This window comes from Echiichthys vipera (assembly GCF_963691815.1).
Source record: "Echiichthys vipera genome assembly, chromosome: 14".
Lineage (NCBI taxonomy): Eukaryota > Metazoa > Chordata > Actinopteri > Perciformes > Trachinidae > Echiichthys > Echiichthys vipera.
Window position 1 is genome coordinate 27,198,729 of NC_139839.1, and position 23,075 is coordinate 27,221,803.

At 40.7% G+C, this 23,075-nt stretch overlaps 1 protein-coding gene across 2 annotated transcripts in view; it reads right to left on the reverse strand.

The window, feature by feature from the left end:
- Window positions 1-23,075, reverse strand: part of ntm (neurotrimin) — a gene marked incomplete at both ends in the record, with an annotated part of 681,284 nt that overhangs the window by 67,586 nt on the left and 590,623 nt on the right. For both annotated transcript variants that reach the window (XM_083927523.1, XM_083927522.1), the window contains one exon: window positions 5,218-5,450. In XM_083927523.1, the coding sequence (XP_083783649.1) occupies window positions 5,218-5,450 (233 nt within the window). The remainder of the gene's footprint in view (window positions 1-5,217; window positions 5,451-23,075) is intronic.

Consider the following 23,075-nt stretch of genomic DNA (forward strand, 5'->3'; position numbering starts at 1 on the left):
ACACAAAAAAAATATTGCTTATCAAATTGGAATTAACTTCCATATGAATATGACACAGTGCCATTACCAAACTTAATCCTCAACCTATCAGATGCACAAAGAATCCAAGGTTTTATTAGATAGAACCGTTGAATGACTAATGTCACAGAAATAATGTTCAAACAACCTAAGACAGAGACTGATGGCAGTTTGCAGATTTTCATTCTCCATCATCAGAGATACACTTGCATTCATAATCAGCAAAGCATCTCCAAGCTTCAATATGTGTCAGTGTGCCAATGGGTGTTTAAGCCCCCAAAGTCTGGAATCAGTTTTTTTCAGATAACAACAAGATTGAAAAAATACCTTTCATACTTTTGGGGCTCTGCAAGTTTTCAGAAAAGTTAGATTGGACTTAACATAATGTTAGTCACCCTCGCTAATTTGGCGAAGGTTGAGCCGGTCGTTAAAGACATGTACATTTTGAACTGTAGTGACCCCTGTGCCAGCCTCAGGCAACATGCTTTTTGGCAAGATACTTAAGGCCCGCAAGAATGCGCATCTGCTCACTCCTGCCCCTGTGACCTAACCTGCTTGCTACACTACATATGTATGTGTGTTTATGAGTACAGGAATACATACAGAATCTAAATAGAAACTGATTACGCATTAAAAATGGCTTTTGATGAGTGTGTTTATTATTAGATGAAAGATACAGTAACTCTTAATCTCCATCTAATAATAAATGACAGACAGGGCAGGTGGTTTAAATAATAATAACAGTAATCAGGCGATGATGATGATGATATCAGATAATAGGTAACCCTGCTTGTGTGTTGAACCCTGAGTACCAGCTGGTGTTCTTCGGCAAAATCTCCAGACCCCCCCTCTCCTAATCTGAGCAATCTTTGGTCTGCTGGTCCACTAATAAGCTGACACGTCAGATATTTGGTATGCAGAACCATCTGAGAAAGTGTCATTAGAAACGGATTGAGAAAGGGCCGGCATTTGCAAAATATACCTGTCAGGTGATTGGATGAACCATCTGTACATAAAAACATTTTTTACGTCAGAAAAGCCTTCAGTGTCGTTCTCTTCTCTGAATGAACACAAACTCTCCAGTTCTGATAAAACTGATGCTGTTGCAGCATCTAAGCTAACCTCTTTTGGAGCGGCCATTGTTGCTTTGAATGAGCGGTCACCTCTCCTGTAGTCATTGTAGCTCCTCACACTGGGCCTCATTTATCAAACGAACGTACGGCAGAAAAACGTGCGTACGACCATTTCCTGGCGAACGTCTGCATTTATCAATTTGGACGTAAGCGGGAGCTACGATCAAATCTCACGTCTGTTCTAGAGATCGTGTACGCAAATTTGAGCCTGTGTATTTGCGGTGCAGCACAGCAAAATCTGGCTGAAAATAATGAACAAACCTCAGCTGCCATTAAGCATAAGCAGTCACATATTAAGAACAGATCAAAACGGATTCTTAAAATGAATAAAAAATTAAAAAAAATTGTGGTTGGAGCGATTTATTGTACTCAAGTGCGTCTGAAGGCACCATCCATGAATGATTACGCATTCATTAATCGCCAAAACTACCACTCGATAAATGTACAGGTGATTTGTGATGCCAAGCTGTCGCTTTTAAACGTGGTGACCAGGGGGAACACACGATTCTTTTAAATATCAAAACAGCTCGGCTCCAGCCCCCCGCGACCCAGACATTGAACGAATGAATGAATGTGTTGGCGCGTGGCTGCAGCAAGACGCACTGCAGAGCAAAATTCATCTCCTTGGTTTGTGGCTACCCTCGATAAATTGCATTAAATCAAACAAGGTATCAGACGATTAACATCTTGGTATGGTTCTTCTAGATGACAAAGGTATCCTCTTACGGAATACCTAATGACCCACCGGTAGCGCCAGTGTTGTGCCGTATTCAGCACCACGGCCGTGAAATGCACCCCTCGCATTATTGGTGATATTCTGGTTCAGAAGGCTGTTGTTTCCACCTATAGGAGTAGTTTATATACAGGTAACCCACAACGGTCAGACCATTGATTACTTACAGTCTTAAAACTATTTTAAAGAGTTAAAATCACAAACTTGGATAATAGCGAACGCAAAACAACACCTTTGTTATGTTCTGTGGAAATAAACTGCAGCCATAATTATAAAATGAATTAAATCTTTTGAATATAAGCTATAATGCGGGGGGGGGGGGGGTACATTTCACGGCAGGGGTGCTGAATACGGCACACCTGTCCAACACTGCGCACACGCGCACTCGGGTCTCAGTGGAGCGCTGCTTCGGTTTGACTCCCTCCATTATTTTTTTCCATACGGTGTTTTTATGGGCCCCTTTTATTCCACTCTTAAGACTGACAAAAAGCACGTCCTTATTTTGCTCCAACTCGGATGTCAGAATGCCGATCTGTGTGTCGGAAAAGTTTCTTTTCTTACCTCTCCGTGTTTGACCTCAGTGGGCGAGGCCTCCGAAACAGGAATATTTAAGGGCGTAACGTGTTAATGACGATCGAATTCAACCGCCGCATTTATCAAGGCCCGCTCATTCATACGCTGAGATTGGTCCGATACGAATGTTTCATAAATAACACGTGGGTCCTTTCCTACAACCAATTATGCGCTCAGATCTGCGCCCGTTTCTACGCAAGTTTGATAAATGAGGCCCAGTATGTTGATTGGCAGGATGACCACAAGCCCAAACACAAACGCGTTACTTGGAGCCTAAAATTCTCCTGTGATTTTCATGTGATCTTGTGTTGTCACGAGAATTAGGCTGCAGCTTGGGTCTAAGGCTAGGAAATCAGTCTGTGTTGTGATTTTGTATAGACTTAATCTAGGCCTGTGAAACAAGGTATTCATTTTGATTCATTAATTACAGAAAATAACAATAAAAAAACTGATTAATAATGCTCTATCATGCCCTTTAACTACATACGTCCCTGAAAATACAACTGGTAGCAATTGGCACAATGCTTGACCCAGTTAATGAAGTAGCAACACTTGGGAAAGACTCACCAGCCTCAGTGACATTCCGCACAGTGGTTTGCCTTCGTTAAATCACCCAAAACGACATCATGCTGCTACAGTATAACCACACAGACCTCTACGCACATCATACTGCTCACTATTAACTCCGCATTTCTTTGTTCTCAGCTGAGATGGACCCCACAGCACTGCAGTGTTTCAGTGTTTACTCTGTATAAATTAGCCTAGCGGCTGATGGACTTCATAGCTTAATTAAAAAAGAACACATAAATAATCATAAACCAATCATTAGTAAATTAGTAATTTGTTGTTGATATTTTTAATTTCTGTGATTCACATGCAATGACTTCATAGGGTCAATTTAGAAGAGGTGTATGCTGTTTAAGGGGAAATTCTGGTTAACGTTAATAACATTAAAGTTAACATTATTCCCCAGATCACAGTGATCCATAGTATATATATCATTTACTAAACATTTGTTTATGCTAGTTTATTAAAGGTTCACAGGAAACCTAACAACACATTTGTTATATGTTAACAAGTACTTGCAAACATTTTAAAATGTTTTGTTGATGAGCTCATCAGTTCTTCAGTAAATAAGCTTCTGAATGACTTTTGACTGATTGTTATAATACATTTTTACCATTCTTATTAATCCTTTGACAGCCCTTATCTAAACATAATAGGTATAATGCTTTGCAGTGACACTACACAGCACCAAAATGCTCTGATGTTGTTGGGTGAAATATTGAATATCATGTCAGCGCTTAAAAGTGCTTACTACTTTATTGAAATTATTTGCGCAAAAGCCACACTCCTCAAGGATTAAAATAAGACGTGGGAAAGAAAGAAAGAAATGCCTCCTTTTACCCAATTACCTGGATGGCAGTGTGTGTTTTTGGTCGAGGTGTTTCATTCACCAGTTCAATCCTTCCTGGTCCTTTGACTGGGTTATGTACCAAGGATCTATGTATATATATATATGGGCCTGTTGTGAGGCTGGCCCACATATCTTATGAATGTTGAGCAGACCAGGAGTATTTTTTAATTTATATTCAAATTGTGCTTTCAGCTGAGGCAGAGGTTGCTTCAGTCCTTTGAGGACAGTTTGTCATTTTATTTGCAATATTCTATGATAACAACTAAGGTATGTCTTCTGAATTTCATATGTAAAAGTTCTGCGGAATCGTGCACCATGCAACATAATGTAAGAAAACTATGTTCTGTCAGCAGTTAAAATAGATAAATTAGCTCAAATAAATGTGTTCACAGATGTCATAAGAAGTCACAATGCAGTTAGTGTTGAGAGACCGTTAACTGTGTCCTAATTGTTGCATTATTCTCTTTTTTTAAATCCAAACTCGGTCAGTATTATCTTTATCTCTTATGACGTTAATGGCATCTTATGAGCAGCACTGTATGCTCCATGATCACCTGCATATCAAATTGAGAGCATTAAAATGTGATGTTATGCTATGTGTATACAACACAGCATACCTCCCTGTGCCTTGCATCTCTATGAGGACACTTTCACAACTCTGACATTATTTTAACCAAAGTATCTTAAAGGGATAATTCACCTTTTTTCTAAGTGTGGTTGTATAAGGTACTTCTCCACAGTCAGTGTGTTACCTACAGTTGATGAAGGTTAGCACGCTGCCAGTTTGGAGAAGCGGACAGAAGAACTGACACAGAAGCTGCCAAACTATCCCTCTAACCTCTGGTATTGCCCTTTCACCCCACCTAACACAGTGAATTAGGCACACACTCCCCTCTCTCTCCTTAAACAACACATTTAGCCCCAAGTGCTGCAGTGGAGCAGTGAAGGAGAAAATGAGACTGAAAGAGAGAAAGAGTGCACGTCTGGTTTGATCACTTATGCCCTCATGTGCTGGTGCTCAGGAATAACACAAGCATCAATCATACAGTGCAGGAAAAGAACGTGTGATGCTGATGATTGTGTAATCACAGACGGCCATGTTTGTTCAAGGGTTTGGATGGCCTGAAAGTCAATAGCATGTGTTTTTACAATGTTACATGAGACACCTGCCAAACTGAGAGTACAAGAATTAATGCTGGGGAACATTTCCATCATTTTATTTTACAGAAATTCACTAAGTTATATTGAAGCCTTAATGCTACAATATAACTATTTACTAGTATAGCAGTAGTAGCAGTAGCTGCAACAGTAGTAGTGTATAAATATATATATATATATGTTACCTTGGACGAGGATGTGCACTGAGGTGGTTCTCGGTCGACTGCTTGTCTGGACTGCACACACATACTGCCCCTCATCTGTCATGTCCACGTTTTCAATCTTGATGGTAAACTCCTCTTGATTAAGGGTCACCAGACTCACCCTGGGATCCACCGACCATTTGTCTTCTCCGGCATACAGTATACTTGACCGATTTAGCCATGCAGTGTGTGTGACAACGTCCCCCTGAGCACACCTGAAAAGCAATACAAATAGTATTGAATATATGTTTTTTATCAAAGTGGACTTGCAGTCCGAATAGGATTGATAAATATGTCAAAAGTTTATCCATCATTCTCCTCTCCAGTACAGTACAGTAAATAAGGATTCTTTATTATTATTTGCATTTCATTTCATTCATTTAATTTCTGAATGATTTGTTTTTGGACAGTCACTAGCTGATTTGCAAACCTGCAAGCAGAGGAGGATTGGGAAGAGCACAGCTTTCACCACTGCAGTAAAGGCAGTGTAGCAAACAGGGCATGGGTCATCTCTATTTGTACAGCCTATTTAGGAGTTGAGGCTCATTTATGTTCCCATTTGCTGCATAAATGGACAGGTACAGTATGTTATCAACGTTCTAATCATCATTGCCCTCATGCTTTCATGTGTCCTTTACGTTGGAGTGGATGTTGAGCAAAACATAATACAAGCACACTGACTCAAACTTCTCATAAAATGTTATCACAAATAACAGGTCAGTCAGACCTTTTAACACAAACATGACATGACATAATGCAACAGTGTTGTTGTTTCTGTCACCATCACCCACCATCACCCACCACTTACATTACAACATTCATCCTGTGCCATTTTTCTTCCCTTTATCCTTTGCAATTATATTTGTATATATTCTATTTTTTTTAAGTTTCAATGCTCCACACCCAGTGTGTAATACAAATACATGTGTTTGTCTATCTGTTTTCATTTATCATACATTTTAACCCCTTTTTCTAAACTCTTGAGCTGCTGTAACATGTCCGTTTTCACTGTAGTGGGATTGATCAAGTGTAAACGTCAAATTACCACACAGTAGTGATTATCACAGCTACTGTATATTACACGAACCATGATTTCAATACATGAGCAGATAGAATATTGAAATAACATCCTTTTGGCCTGTATGAAGGAAGTCAATAAAATGAGTGAGATATATACTCTCAAAATGATATAAAAAAGTTGTGTAGTATCTTTTTTTTTCACATTGATTCCATCGAGTGTGATCTGTGATTTCAGTACAACAGTATTTACATCAATTGGACACTTTATGTTCTGATTGTTGCACTCTTTGTTTAGTGTGCGCTAAAGTTCTTAATAAAATGTGAAAATACTCTATGATATAGACTATTCATTTATTGGCTTATTCAGATATGAAAGGACCTATACCAGGAAGTGATATTTTGGCCCTAGTTGCTTTTTTATTGTTGAAATACATTTCAGTCCTTTATCCTTTACATTATAATCCCTTTTTTAAAAATCCTATTTCAATACCTGACAGCACTACAAGTCCCACCACCATGTGTCTCTTGCTTCACCACCAAATCATTATTAAAATTGTGAGACTTACAAATTACTAATATGGGTCATTATACAATATTGGGAACTTTTTGCAGCTCCTAAATCCCTTAAATTGTATAATACTATTTGAATATACAACATAAAAATGGAAATATTAATAGCATCTGAGCTATTAGCAGTCACGTTAAAATATTGCTTGGAATATTGACACGTTTTCAAAAAGATTGGTAACAAGACACATTGTACATATGCAAATGCAGCTCTCGAGCAGTCATCAGGTTTCTTTTGTTGATCTGCCCACACACTTGGTTTGTGACATTCAGAAGTGATTGAGACAATGAGCCGAAAACTATGCCGCTGTGTTTTGTCGCAATCACAACAGATTGGTTTCACCAGTCACAAAATGCTGCTTTGATACAGGAGCTGGGCCACTGATCTTTGACTGTTTCCACAGAGCAACACATCTGCTGTATTTTCATGACAAATGTCTGGATCCCACTGAGAAAAGTACTGCCAAAGCTGCCGGAGAGAAAATGTCTCACTGATGGGTGTGTAACAATGGAAGAAGAAATTAGTATTTTGTACAAATTGGGTTTTCGGCTGCCAAATGCCTTTTCATCATATGGGTTTATTTAACTTTCCGCAGCCTAATTTTCTGACACACAGAAGAGCAGGGCATTCGCGCATTAGCAGTTTAAAATGGTGGCAACGTTAAGAGGAGTTCAACACTTTGCAGCTGAAAGACTCTCAGCTCAATTTACGCTGTCATAGCTTTTGTTACAGCATCATTCACTTCCACTTCAGTGGCGGCAGCAGGGTCAATGCCATCCTTGGGGCATCTGGTGTGCTTTGGTGGGGAAAGAAGACAAAAAATGGTGTGTGTGCGTGCCTGTGTTTGTGTGTAATCAATACTCAGGAGCAAAGGCTTTCAAAAATAATGGATTGCATTGTATGTGAGATGGTGAGGGATCAATTTACTATGACAAAGTGGATTCAAAGTAGGGTTTTCATTCTACAGCAAAATAATTTATCTGAGCTGCAAATGTATTTTGCGCTGTTATATGTTAACCTTGATAAATAACACTGACAGCCAGGTTTGAACTGTGCTCACCCTGTAACATTCCTTTTAAGTGAATATCTTCGGTGTGCTTCATAAAATCAGGATATTAATTCAAAGAGTGATTTTATTATCTCTGGAAATCTTGTTTTTGCTGCCCTCTGGTGGTTTACCTTCTAACCATGCAGCAGTAATGTACAAGTGGACTCAAGAACCTGGTGCCATCACTGTTGAGAGTAGTTACACGTACAACAGAGCACACTTACCACGCTGATCACACCCAACCAATCAAATAAGAGAAGAAACAGACTCTGAACCAGAGAGGGCAGCAAAACCCTGCTTTTTATCCTAGGGTTGAGTAAATCTTTAAGGTGACCTGCATACAGAGTAAGTCCAGCACCGTAACCACTTTGTTGAGGGGCATTTGTACTGTCAGCCTCAACAGCCATGTAAGGCCATTACAGTGCCTTATGAGACATGTTCTCAACGAAACACAGCAACCAGGGTACATTCATGCACAAGAAGTGGCATATCCTGACTTCTTCGCGGGGGTGGCTCAAGTGACTCCTGCAGGGCTCTTTCAGAGGCTGTAGTGGACTTGTGAAGCTAGAGTGGATATGTTTTTTTTGGTAGTCATAGGTCTCTAGTGGTTGTATATTTTCACAAGATTATCCTAGAGATCACAACAGCTCATTAGGTGCGTTTCTACTAGAGATGCACCGATTTTACTAGAGTTTTTCCAATCGAATCCCATACAGATACCTAGGCCTGACACCTTATACCGATCAAATTCTACACTTGAATAAATGAAGCGTATACCTGTCCATGTGAGTGAAGGTATTGCTGTAAAAAGGCTGTATCAGAATGCTGGATCAGCCTCATTTATCCGATATCCGATCCAGCTAATTAGTCATTATCGGAGCCGATATCAAATCCAGGTATCGGATCGGTGCATCTCTAGTTTCTACTATGGTCGGATACCTGGAATGAGGCGGGTCTATCTCTCGTATGTGAGTCACTCAAGCAGCTGTTTGAGCGGCCGTTATTTGACCCTATGGGAGAGCAGGGCCAACAAACTGCCGCTCAAACCCCTGAGAGAAGCCTGGTTGCTGATTGGATGTAGCTCTCAGCGGAATGTGACCGGGTTGGATTCTAACCTGTGGTCCTTCGCTGCATGCTCCCTCGGTCTCTCTCCCAACGAATACCCCCCCCCCCCCACACACACACACACACACACACACACGCCATACTACAAGCGAGGTGACAGTCTGTCTGTCAACAGACACTTTTACAGCGCCCAGAAATGTTAAGGTGGATTGTTTTCTTTCATGTTACTTGTAGATAACTTGACGTTGTGAATCAAGTGAACAGTGGACTCCTGGGTACCCATAGAACTAATGTTCATTCAGATATGGCATCAAAAGGGTCACGGCCACAAAAATATCACATTTCTTCTGTGGATGAAATTTTACATACTTTTAGAGGGTTATTTCGACCCCTTCCTGACAAGGTAGCATCAGTCCTTATGATACCATAATCTTCACACAAAAAAAAAAAATTTGCTGAAAGGGCAGATGACCTGAATGTAACATTATTTAGTAGGGCTTGACAAGAATATTCAAATATTTAGGTATATACACTACAGCGTGAGCATGCGAGAAACACAGAGACACTTCTGTAGGAGTCACATTTTAACTGAGCCGTCTAGTGTTTGTAGAGGTCGGTGTGCTTTAACAGGAGCAGACTTTTGGAGATAAACACCGTCTACGTCTGCAGATAATTAAACACAGAGCTGGTAGTAGTCTGGGTGGCTCCTTCATGATTCAGGCTGTGGCTCACTTCACTACCTGCGTCAATTGCGCATCAAAAAAATGTTTTAATTAATAATAATATTAATTGCCATTAACGCGTTAACTTCCTAACAGCCCTAGTTTATGTATTTAAGTAAATAAGTTTAAACAGTATGACAACAGGCTATGTCGGGTTTGTTCTATACAACAGTTGAGATAGAAAAGATATTAAAATGGCTTTTGAGAGAGGCACATGACGTCTAGCTTTTCAGTTATTTTGATGTCACTAATGCTTGTGCCTTTCAGTCTGTTCACTACTTCCCAAATTTCAAGTTTCAGTTTGATTGGTCATATATAGTTAAACACAGGATCAACGGTACAATGAAATGTGTTGGACAAGAGAATGGGTTACCACAGCAATAAATATAACAAAGATAAAATAAGACAAAACAACAATGATAAGGTAAGAAGGCAATTGCAAGATAATCAACACAACAACAACAAAATCATATCTTATTATTTCGAAGACAACAAGTGGAGAGCTAAGAGTACTATATACATATATGAAACGAGGGCTGGGTGTGAAAGTGAGACAGTTTTCTGACAGTACTGCACAAATTTAGTGAGAGGAGGGAACTGAAATGCAAACGGCTGGAGAGCAGATATGGGATGTGGAGTATGTTTATGAGTCAGAAGCCTGATGGCCTGGTGGTAGAAACTGTCCTTAGGTCTGGTGGCACGTGCAGCCATGCTCCTGTATCGTCTGCCTGATGGTAACAAGGACAACATGTGTGCTGGCTGGCTGTGGTCCTTGATGATTCCCTCATGTTTGTCTCAAATATTTTTGTATTCAAGGAAACAAGTAATAAAGTATCATTTTAAAAAAGCATATAAAGTCATAATCTAGTGCAACAGAAACTAGCACTAAATTGGACATTTAACAAAAAACCCTGATCATGTTTGCTTATCAGTCTTCAAGGTCAAGGCTGTTATCAGTGCCTCCTACGGAAACATAATTCAGTGGTTTGCGTTTCATTTAAGAGGGTCAGTGACACAGTTGCGGGTATCCTGGCATAGTGTTTACACTGTCTTTCAATTTCAATTCATTAGGAGCTCTGTGCAGTCATGTTATGTGAGTGGGAGTGCTGCCTTTGACTGCAACCAAAGAGTATTGAACAATAAAAAAGGAAAGACTAGGACAGCACTCAGTAAAGCTGAGTAGAAAGAGTATAGAACAAGTCATAAGATGTGAGACAGCTCGTCTTTCCATAGTCCCCAAATGAGGAGGAAAGTGAGAGCTCTATCTTTGCAGTACATAATACATTGGCAAAGACATATATTATGCATATTCTCATGCACATATTTACATGCATGTTTATTCAGTACTATACTGAAATCATCCCAGAAGTCAAAATGTTCAGCAGATAATGGGAATGATCCTCTTCAATATATATTTCTAACTTTATTGAAGAGAAAATCTGGTTGGACATAGATTGTTATTGTTATACAAACTATATGCCTCACCAGCTAAATCCCCTCAGAGAGCAGCAAGGGATAAATATTTTACATACCATATTCTCCCCTTATCACTTCTGCACAGATGGCAAACAAAATATAATCCAAAATAATTGACAATCCTCTCAAAAGCATGAAAGGAGGAAGGGAAGGGGATTTGTGAGTTCGGGAGGTGAAACTGTAACCGTAAGCAAACAGCTCCTCCACTCTCCTTCCTTTGTGCTTCCACACAATAATGTGTGGTTCATTAAAAATACATGACACTTGTTGCCCCACAATTAGATGTCACCAGTTGACTTTGTTTACACTGTGGATCAATGAGTTAATGTTTAATGCTCTGTCATCAGCAGCTTTGCTTCCTGGAGTACAACCTTCATCTCTTTCAACATTCAGCCTCAGAAGACATTAACATTACCTTCTAATGACTCCCATGCACTTGGACTGAAGATGGTCATCGAAGTGCGTTTGAATACAAAGACGTGTTTACAGTGCAACAGTGCTTTTAAGGATTTCATCAAACGTGATTGTGTGTGTATTCAGGGAGTGATGAGACGACTCATGAACAAAGACAGATGTCATCAAGTTTAGGTTCACAAATAGCTCTTTCCATGGTCAGATTTTGCTAACATGCCATCCCAGTCTCAGTAAGTTTAGGTGAACATGATCACGTTTAAGACAAACTAAAATATACACCATAACAGCTAGAGTAGTCATTCTTTTTGCAGCAGAAAGCTCAGGTTTCTGTCTTTAGAGTCATTGTGGTGCTTTTAATGACGTCATCACTTTAAGTGATGCCCAGTGGAAAACAGGTTGGCAACTTACAGCGGTGCCAGAGTCTTAACCCTGTAAAGGCCATGGGAGATCTTCTTGTTTACATGTTGCTCTATAAAATGATCTAAAATAAAAAACAGCTAGAGCATTCATTCTTTCTGCAGCAGAAAGTGCAGGTTTCCGTCGCTACTGTGACCACAATGAACATTGATAATGGCCTCATCATGTAACGTGACGTACAGCGCAATTACAGATGAAATTATCAAAACGCCTTTTTACACGTTTTAAAATTGATCATATTTTAGAAACGAATACATTATTATAGGTCAAATATCTTATATAGTATCAAGAAATATTTTCTCTTTGTCTCTACATTTTAAAATCTTTAATAGAATAAATATGTTTTGTGTGTTTATTCTAACACAATTTAAGTATCAACAAATATCAATGTAGGCACCCGCGGACCGTTTCTATTGCAGAGTACAAAGGGTTAATTAAGTAATCTAAGTCAAATACATTTTAAGTAGTAGAAAGAAGTATTTTGCCTCCAAAATCAAATGGAGTAACATTATAAGCAAGTATTTTTAGGTACTAGTCAAGAATAAACTTGGATTAACGGAGGCCTTAAATACTGTTGTGTTATGGCTAAAGTCTATCTCCCTCATCTCTATAACTCTAAATTACAAGAAATAGCTTTGGACATTTCAGCATCTCCTATTTTCTATTAACAGGAAACTTTGCTAGCCATGGGATGAGACTGAGATTAGGACCAGCTCTGAGATACAGTATACAGTATATACGTGCAAGAAATAACATCATAGCCTTTCCTTTTTTTCTTCTAGTTGTCTGGCTAAATAATGAACCAGCAAATGAATTCATGGAAGTTTGCTAATGTATTCGAATTATCTGTAAGAGACTCAACGTTACAACAACCCAATCCAAATGCATTTATAAAGCACATTTAAAAACAACATAGGTGACAAAAAAAGTGCTGTACAGTTAAAGATTAAAACAACACAACCAAACACTAAGACCAACTGAACTAGCGGCAGGCAAGACAGAGATGCTTGGCTAACACCAACATAAAGAGCATTGCAGTAGTTGAGTTGCGTGGTGATAAAAGCATGCATTACTATTTTAAAATCGTTAAAAGAGGATAAAGGCTTAACCCTGGATAAAAGAAGCAGATGGAATAAAATACAGTTATTTAAAATGTTATCTAATAAAAACAACATGTAAGTAAATTCATTATGGATCACTTTGCTAAAAATGTACGTATTATGTAATATGTGAGTATTCACAGTGTGAGAAAAGAAATTGTGTAAAGAAAAAAGATGCATTAATAATCATTTTATAATCACCACGTAGCCCTCTGAATCATAATTAAATTGAATCGTGAGATGCCCAGAGATTCCCACTCCTAGATATTACTCCTGTGACATTCAGCCAATCAGACAGTGTAGTGGGTGGGGCACCAGTGTGAAAACAGACCAGAGGAACAGGAGGACTGTGCATGTCATTATGTTGCCAAGTAATTATAAGACATTTTTACATACTTTTTACTCATAAGTGAATGAACTCCAAATCGAGACACATTCAATGCACAGCATTTTATTCAAGCTAAACGCTAAAACTGTGAACCTGTAACACTACAGACAGGAACAGTAGAGATGTACAATTAACCAGGAACTATAAAAGAAAACTGTCTTTGCTTCACTGGCTATTAGAAACATACTTGTAACTAAATAAAAAAATCTCATCTTATCTCATCTTCAACCGCTTATCCTGGGTCGGGTCGCGGGGGCAGCAGCTTTAGCAGGGTACCCCAAAACATCCCTTTCCCGGGCCACATTAACCAACTCTAACTGGCAGATCCAGAGGCTTTCCCAGGCCAGTGTGGGGATATAATCTCTCCACCTAGTCCTGGGTCTTCCCCGAGGCCTCCTCCCAGCTGGACTTGCCTGGAACACCTCCCTAGGGAGGTGCCCAGGGGGCATCCTTACCAGATGGCCGAACCATCTCAACTGGCTCCTTTCAACACAAAGGAGCAGCGGCTCTACTCCGAGTTCCTCATGGATGGCTGAACTTCTCACCCTATCTCTAAGGGAGACTCCAGCCACCCTCCTGAGAAAACCCATTTCGGACGCTTGTACCCGTGACCTCGTTATTCGGTCATGACCCAGCTTTCATGACCATAGGTGAGGAACGAAGATTGACCGGTAGATCGAGAGCTTTGCATTCCGGCTCAGCTCTCTTTTCGTCACAACGGTGCGGTAGAGCGACTGCAACACCCCCCCTGCTGCTCCAATTCTCCGGCCAAACTCACGCTCCATCGTCCCCTCACTCGTGAACATGATCCTGAGGTACTTGAACTCCTTCACTTGGGGTAAAGACTCATTCCCTTACTGGAGTAAGCAATCCACCGGTTTCCTGCTGAGAGCCATGGCCTCAGATTTAGAGGTGCTGATCCTCATCCCAGCCGTCTCACACTCGGCTGCGAACCGATCCAGTGAGTCTTCAATGTTGAAGAGACGTGTCAACCAAGTCGAATTAAGGAGTTCCTCAAAGTGCTCCTACCACCGCCCGATTACCTCATCGGTTTAGGTCAACAGCATCCCGTCCTTACTGTAAACAGCTTGGACGGTTCCCCGTTTCCCCCTCCTGAGATGTCGAATGGTTTTCCAGAAGCACCTTGGTGCCGCCTGAAAGTCCTTCTCCATGACTTCTCCGAACTCCTCCCACACCCGCTGCTTTGCCTCTGACACAGCAGATGCTGCAGCCCTTCCGGCCTGTCGGTACCTTGCAACTGCCTTCTGAGTCTTTTGGGATAACATATCCCGGAAGGCCTCCGTCTTTAGTCACCTAAGACTTCAGGCCACAGCTCACTGCTGCAGCTTCAGCAATGGAAGCTTTGACCATTGCCCACTCAGGTTTAATGCCCCCAACCTCCACAGGGATGCCAAAAAAGCTCCTCCGGAGGTGTGAGTTGAATATCTCTCGGACAGGGGCCTCCTCCAGACGTTCCCAGTTCACATCTTGTTTGGGCTTACCTGGTCTGTCCAGAATCTTCCCCCATCCTCTGACCCAACTCATCACCAGATGGTGATCAGTTGACAGCTCTGCCCCTCTCTTCACTCGAGTGACAAAAACATACGGCCTCAGATCAGATGATACGATCACAAAGTCGGTCATTGACCTTTGACCTAGGGTGCTCTGGTACCACGTACACTTATGAGCATCCTTATGTTCGAACATGGTATAAGGTATAGACATCGGTGACTAGCACAGAAGTCTAATAACTGACAACCACTCAGATTTAGTTCAGGGAGGCCATTCCTCCCAATCACGCCTCTCCAGGTGTCTCCATCATTGCCCACGTGGGCGTTGAAGTCTCCCAGCAGAACTATGGAGTGCAGTCCCCATGCAGGACTTCATTCAGGGTCTCTAAGAAGGCCAAATACTCTGAACTGCTGTTCGGTGCATATGCACAGACAACAGTCAGAGTTTTCCCCCCTACCAACCGTAGGTGTAAGGAGGCGACCCTCTCGTCCACCGGGGTGAACTCCAACACCGCGGCATTCAGCCGGGGGTTTGTGAGTATCCCCACACCCGCCCGGCACCTCACACCCTGGGTAACTCCAGAGAAGAATAGGGTCCAACCCCTATCCAGGAGTACGGTTCCAGAACTGAGACTATGTGTGGAGGTAAGCCCCACCAGATCTTACTGGTAGCGCTCCACCTCCCGCACAAGCTCCGGCTCCTTCCCCGACAGAGAGGTGACATTCCACGTCCCCAGAGCCAGTTTCTGCTGCCCGTGTCTGGTCCGTCAAGGCCCCTCACCTTCACTGCCACCCGTGCAGCAGCGTACCGGACCCAAGTGGTTCCTCCTGCGAGTGGTGGGCCCACAGGATTCAGAGGAGGGAGGAGCCACGTCACTTTTTCGGGCTGTGCCACCAGGCGCTCGCCGGCAGGGTTTCTCTTCCTCGATTGTCCATTGAGTCTTTGTAAACCATTCTTAGTCCGGCCCCTCACCTGAGACCACTTTGCAATGGGAGACCCTACCAGGAGCACTAGGCTCCAGACAACACACCTTTCAGGTTCACAGGGACACACAAGTAGCAGTAGACGGAAATGATTTAACTCTATTTTATGCAATAGTAACCTAAGACACTCTGTTTCCTTAAGTGCAGTCAGAATAACTGAGGAGTATATGGTGTGTTAAATATGTCCATGCTCTAAAAGAAAGCAAAGTTTTACCAGATTTTCAACAGTATTTCACAGTCATTTTCTGGCAGCAATTTATTCAGAAAAGCAGGGGGGGGAAATAACAGTAATTGATAGTGTTACACAACTGCAATTACTCTTTTCTGAATATTTCATAAATGTGACAGGTGTGACTTTTAGATGAATGTTACACTGGATTCAATGAGAAGATGAAATAATCATTGGTCAGAAATGAATACAAATTCATTAATTAGAAAGTTACTCATCACTTATTTGACCGAAATATCTTTTTGGCACCATGACAGAAATGACAGAGCTTTTCTTTTGCTTTATGTGTGTTTGATTGGACAATCTTTAACCAGGTGCCTGACAACAGTAACAACGAGAACATACTGCAGCTGGACCAGAAGCCTGTTATTAAACACAGTTTAAGGAGACTGATCACTAGGGATGGAAGGATACACTGACTCAACTCACCACTGGACTCCATTCACAATATTGAGTTTACAACAGGATGTTTACTAGCCTCCGTAGCTTACTGAGGCATTCCTGAAATGATCTATGTAATAACTTGCTCCGCACCGCTGCCAGCCTGTGTCATTGACACCGCGTAGGACAGGAAATCAGTGGATGAAGATAAACAACTTCTTTCACTTCCACAAGACAAAACTGAGTTAGAACCTCCGATAAAACCGACCGGTGCAACCTGCTGCGTTGGCCGGCATCTTTGCACCGATGTCAACAAACAAAATCAAAAGTAGATGCTATTCATTTTTCATCTCAACCTATTTGAATCGTCTCACATTTGAATCGATTTTTAACTGTCTCAAGATGCATCGTTATCCCTATATCCCTAGCTCAGATTTCAGCACCAACCAGAAGTTAGAGTGAAACTGTGTGCAGGCCGTCAGCACACAAGCAGGCTGCAGTGAGGTGCACATCTGTGTGTGTGTGTGTGTGTGTGTGTGTGTGTGTGTGTGTGTGTGTGTGTGTGTGTGTGTGTGTGTGTGTACAAGAAAGAAAAGGAGAAAGAATGCTCTGCGGAGATGAATAAACGGTGCAATATTTCAAAAGCGCGTTTCGTGGAGCTCAGCATTGTTTGTTTGGCGCAGCGCCACACATTGTTCTATGTATGAGAAATAGTGTTATGAATCCATCTCTTGACTGCTTTCACTTACTGTTCCACTGTGATGAGTACAAGTGATTCCTGTTGCCATGAAAGCCTTGAATCCAGCTTCACTGGCATATACTACAGAAATGTACCAACCAGTGTACTATAACAACAGCAACATAACCTCAAGAACAAACATTAGTTTTACTGCAGGGTCTCATGTCTGTCTTAATTAAAGGAGGTCAGTAAAAAGATGGTCTAAAATAGAAGCACAATTAAATCTATGTAAAAATGTTGTATACCATGGACTGACTAAAAAGGAGGATGGATTGACAGCTTCCTGAAAGTGAAATCTAACATCTGGATCGCCCTGTGGTGGCTGGCTGCAGTATCACGCTGATTTGTGTTCAAATATATACATTTTTTTCTTCGTTATTTAACGCTATAAAACAGGAGTGAGACGTCAGGACCCACTATTGGTCAGGTGGGTCTATAGGCGGGACTATACGGTGCACACTGGTCGCAAAACTACAACATGGCGGGGACATATTTGTACACTGGGATGAAGTGGAGACACGTCGTCCATCTATATGTTCAAGGGCTTTTCACATAGATATTCTGCTACAGAGCCACAATGAAGGAACGCCGGCTTCTTGGTCATTCAGACCAAGCAGAGGCAGTGAAAAGTCGCCCCAGTTGAGATTTCACACAGAACACCGACATTCCAGAAGCAAAAGAGTCTTCTGGGTCCGGTGTGTGAGCCGATCTGTCATCAACTACTTGAAGCCGACCCAACACACAAACTGTCAACTTTATACATAAAAAAGACAGAGAGGGACTGCAGCACCGTGCCGTGACCTTGCATGTGTTTGATAGAGGGACTATTGCGCTCAGTATTTCTGTAAGCTATTAATAACTGGCTACTGTGAACTCTGTTTTGTTACTTTTTGACCCTCCTGTGTGTCAACTCGGGCATCAATACTGTGTGTCGCCCCACCCTGCCAGTTCTTCCCATTCACACAGATGTCATTTTGGCTCTGTGACTACCTCTGCTGCTGGCTCAGAGGCGCAACAGACCTTTACCCCCATTCTGTCTCCGTACCGAAATAAAGGCGCAACAGCCATGCAACCAAAAGGCAATGTGAGTGGATCTTCAAACTATGGTTCTTTTCATGACACAGCATGTCTTGTGTAGCAATAACTTACATCTCATCAAATAATAGTGATGAGGCCTGACTCTAGAAGGCAGATGAACGCTTCAATCAGACAGTGATAAGTGGATGCCCCTGTGCTATCAGTAAGTATTCCTGTTTTCCATCGCTGTGTTGAACAAAGCATATAAACAAGTGCTGTCATGACCTGATGGGAAAAGAGCCACTTGAGCTGCCTAATGTCTGCCTAATCACAATGATATATTACATCTCAGCAGTTATTCTGATGGGGCCATTAATTAACCCAATCTATGCATTCATTAGGAAAGATTTCTGTGTCAACATACTCGCCTCCATGTAACATGTGTGGAATTAATCTGCTGTCTGCATCTTGAAGCACTACAGTGGTATTTGCATTAGAAAGGTTCTAGCATGTGCTCTTCACATACACACATACACACACACAGACAGACAGACAGACAGACAGACAGACAGACAGACAGACAGACAGACAGACAGACAGACAGACAGAGGTGCCACTATGAGGTTGGCCTATCCCAGAAATGGTGTTATTACATAGTTCTTTATTTAAATGGTCAGCAATTGACTGACACTGAACATACAGTACTGATGTTTATTTAACAGTTCAATTTGATTTATTCTTGATTTTGTCAGTGTTCATTTCTAGGATTGTGGATAATGTAATACATGTCATTATTATATACTTATCAAAGAAATCTTGTACTCTTTCAAGTAGTCCAGCCATTAACCACGGAACCAAATGCTTTCCAAATATAGGCTATCAAAATTAATATATGAGTAATAGAAGACTAACATTTGGTTTTCTGCCACGGCTGAGGATAAATCCCGGACTTCTTTCTGCCGATTGACAGACACGGCTCTGGGTCTGCTTCCGCTTTACATAGCAATGGTCTGCTCTACATAGCAACAGCCTGCTTAAAAGAAATATCCTAGAATGTCATGACTGACCAAATCAAAAATGATTATTCAGCAAGGCCATGTAATATTGTATGTATAATGTATAATAATATAATCTACTCTAAAAATGTTATGTGTTTAAGAAAGTAGCCTACTGAGCACCTTTGCAGCGTTATGTCGGTACAAAATCAAAATTCAAGTCTATTTTCATTCCAACTCAAAAATCCACTATATCTGTGGCCACATCTTATGTGTCTTATGTTGCCTGGGAGGAAACATTGCCTTAAAGGCTGATGTCAGGGGATAAAAGTGTATGTTGCCACAAAATGCATGATGATTGCCTGCAGCCTTCCTGTGGCTATATTTCGGTAGGTAAAGGGTAAATGCTCCTGCTCAGGTGTAACTATTACACCTCTGGGTCCTACCCTGTCTCCTAGAAATTCATTTGATATACTACTTACTTGCAACACTAAATATGTTGTGGAGGACACTCTATGTATTATAATTTGTTTTTCACCAGAATACTAAAATACAATCTCCATTCAGAGCCTTAAGTATAATATCTATATTTTTTATAAATGAAGGTTTTGTGTGGCACGAGGTGGTAGTTCTAACAAAAACAAAGTATCACTTCCAGTAATAAGATAACGTCCTTTTCTGGACACGTGAGTTGTATCATGGCACTGTGTGAAGGACATGCAGTGTGAGATACATTAAACAGATTGCTTCAACTGTCCCTGGCTTATCGCCAGTTTCTCGAGCTGAGCGTTGGCTCAAGGAAAGAATGAGGATGACTTTGTTTTTTAGACTGAAGCCATGAATCGCCTTCCAAAAGGCAGAATTGCAAAGTCACAGTGGAGGCAATGACAAATTACCTTTCTTTTGTCTTCTTGATATTTATTTCAGTCTGAGTTTCAATTTACATATAGGCCGATGCATGAAATTATTGGATTTTTGACACACACACACAGATAAACACACACACTCTTGAGGCCCCTAGTATTAGCACCTAGCTCCATAATACAACTGGCAAATAAACAAGAATTTCATGCATCGGCCTGAAATGGGAAAATAGTTGAATCCGGTGGAATACAGTAAAAATGTAAAAATATCACTATTTTTCTTCAAAATTAAAATAAAATGCTGATATTACAGAATGCATGGTTTTATATTGTAATGGCAGTGAGATTTAAAAATTAATTCAGAGGCAGTATCTGGGACTATAGAAAGACATACTAATCCAATCACATCAATTTGTTGCTTATCTTTGACGTATCAAAGACTCTAATCACTACCAATGCCCTATCCTCCTACTATTTATTATATGAAAAATAATTTTGTAATGAATAATTCAAATAATTGAATTGGCATTGAAAGGGCTAAAATCCTGAAAATGATTGAATCTTTGGTGGTTTTGAGCAGGTTTGAAGTTGTTTAAGTGATATCTGAAAAAAAGCAGAAAAAATATTAATGTATGATGATTTAATAGCAGTTTTTTGTATGTGAGGAGCCCATAATGGTTATTAATACATTAAACAACCTGATATGGCTATCTGCAAACATGTTTCCAATATTTAAAGGTAAATAATGATTTTGTGTCATGTATTAAATGTACAATGCCTTACCCAGTCACCAGAGGAAAAAAAACAACGTGTGCATTATATATGTGGTTTCTGCAAAGCACAGATATGTTGAATGTTTCTGAACCACTGAAACCCGTTCCCATTCCCTACTCGTCACACAGAGATACTTTTTCACGCTCCATGGTCACAGTTTTAAACACAAGATTAACGTTGTGAATTCAAACAAAAACTATTAACGTTACTAAGGTTTAGTCCTAGGGTGGGCGATATGGCAAAAATATCATATTACAATTTTTTTACGGTAAAATTACAGTAACGATTTTATCACAGTTTTTTTCGTACATTTTTAATTATTTTGCAAGTTTCTGAACAGTGCAACCACAGTATTTCCCTATGTAAAAACGTAGCCCTAAAAGAGAAAATATATAACAACATTTAGGCAAAAGAACCTTTCTAAACAGATTTGAATCAGTTTGTGCAATTTTGCCAACTTATGCCAATGGACATTTAACAAAGAGCTCCCTAAAGCTCCCTGTTTCCTCTGCTGCTGTGGTGTGGCTGGACTCCTCACTGTTTCACTCTCATACTGTTTAGGATGCTGTCTCTTTAGGTAGTTGCAAAGGTTTGTTGTGTTTCCATCTGCTGTGCGCATCTTGTGAGACTGTGTGTGTGTGTGTGTGTGTGTGGTAGCTTTGGGCAGAAGGCGGCCTCTGTTAAGTGACAGAGGTGCCTCCTTGTTAAACGCATTAGGAGCAGTTGCATGGTACATTTATTTGTTTTTTTTAGGGGCATAATTACAGCTTGTTCCACACATTCTGTGAATAAGTGTGTACAGTCAGCATCAGACTATCGCGTCGATGCGACTCTAAGTAGAGTTTGAGGCTTCTTATAATAAATCACCTGACTTCTGGAGCACTTGCTCTGAGCATGTAATACTGACATAAATGGTTTTTCATTCAGTTAGACGTAAAATAAAAATAATTACAAAAATATTTTTGCAGACCAGGCTTCCATACCGAAAACAGACCAGTAGATGTTCAAAACTTAGTAATGAGAAGTCCCAGTGAGGCGAGCCTCTTTCAGCTCCTCTTTATCTGACAAGCATTGACATTTTCATAAACATCTGTTCTTGGATTGCTTACACTATCTATGTTGCTGGTGGATTTAACACACAACGATTAAACTGCTGCAAGTTCATGAAAAAAAGAAAAGGAAATTGGTAGATCATTTTCTTTCCTTGGTGAAATTTCTGGCAGCAAACACAAGATGGTCTAAGATGATAAAGAGAGTGGCACTTAAAGAAACTCAGACTTTACAAAGGAATGAAAAGTGACCACACAGTACTGGACACACTTTGACTCATAAATGAATGTAGGAGTCCACAAACACCACAGCAATGCCATAGACACAAATATAGACACCCTCTCCTCCTCCTCATATCCAAGGCCAGCTTCAAATATTGCATTTATAGGATATAATGGTATCTCAATGTGTAAAAAAGATAAGCTTAACAATCCTGGACCAAAGGAATAACATACAGTATGTGAACTCATAAACTAAGTGATAATTCCACTTTAAAAACAGCAGTGGCTGTCTACTCTTTTACATTTATTTAGTGTAGGCAGGCATGATTAAGATCTGCAACACTTATACAAATATGTATAATATATTCACTTGGATATCTTCCAGGGAGCATTACTCTTTCAAAGAGTCAACTCATCATCTGCTGCCAGTGTAACTGCTGAGCCCTTTGTACGAGTGCTGTGCTGCCCAATGTTGCCAGTTACAACAGATTTATATGTAGTTGCTTATGTCAGCTCAGCTGATCAGTGATTGAGCAAAAAGGCAGAATGGGAAACAGAATATTGGGCTGAACAAGCTGTGGAGTTCACTTTTGCTTGCATTGCTTATTGGTCGGGGCGGGCAAAAAATTTTTTTGTCCATGTGCACTTCAAGCCTTCCGTAGAACACTGCAGCAGGCTACTGGCTAGTCAGTCACTGCCAGACTGCCCGTCAGTGAAGGCAAGTGTTTGGGAGCACTTTGGATTTCACAACCTCCAGGGAAGATGGTTTGGCAAGGTTTGCAATTACTTTGGCAACACTACAAATGCCTGCTGCATTCAAGTGAGCCGTCATGCTCCTCTCCGTACTCAAACCTGCCG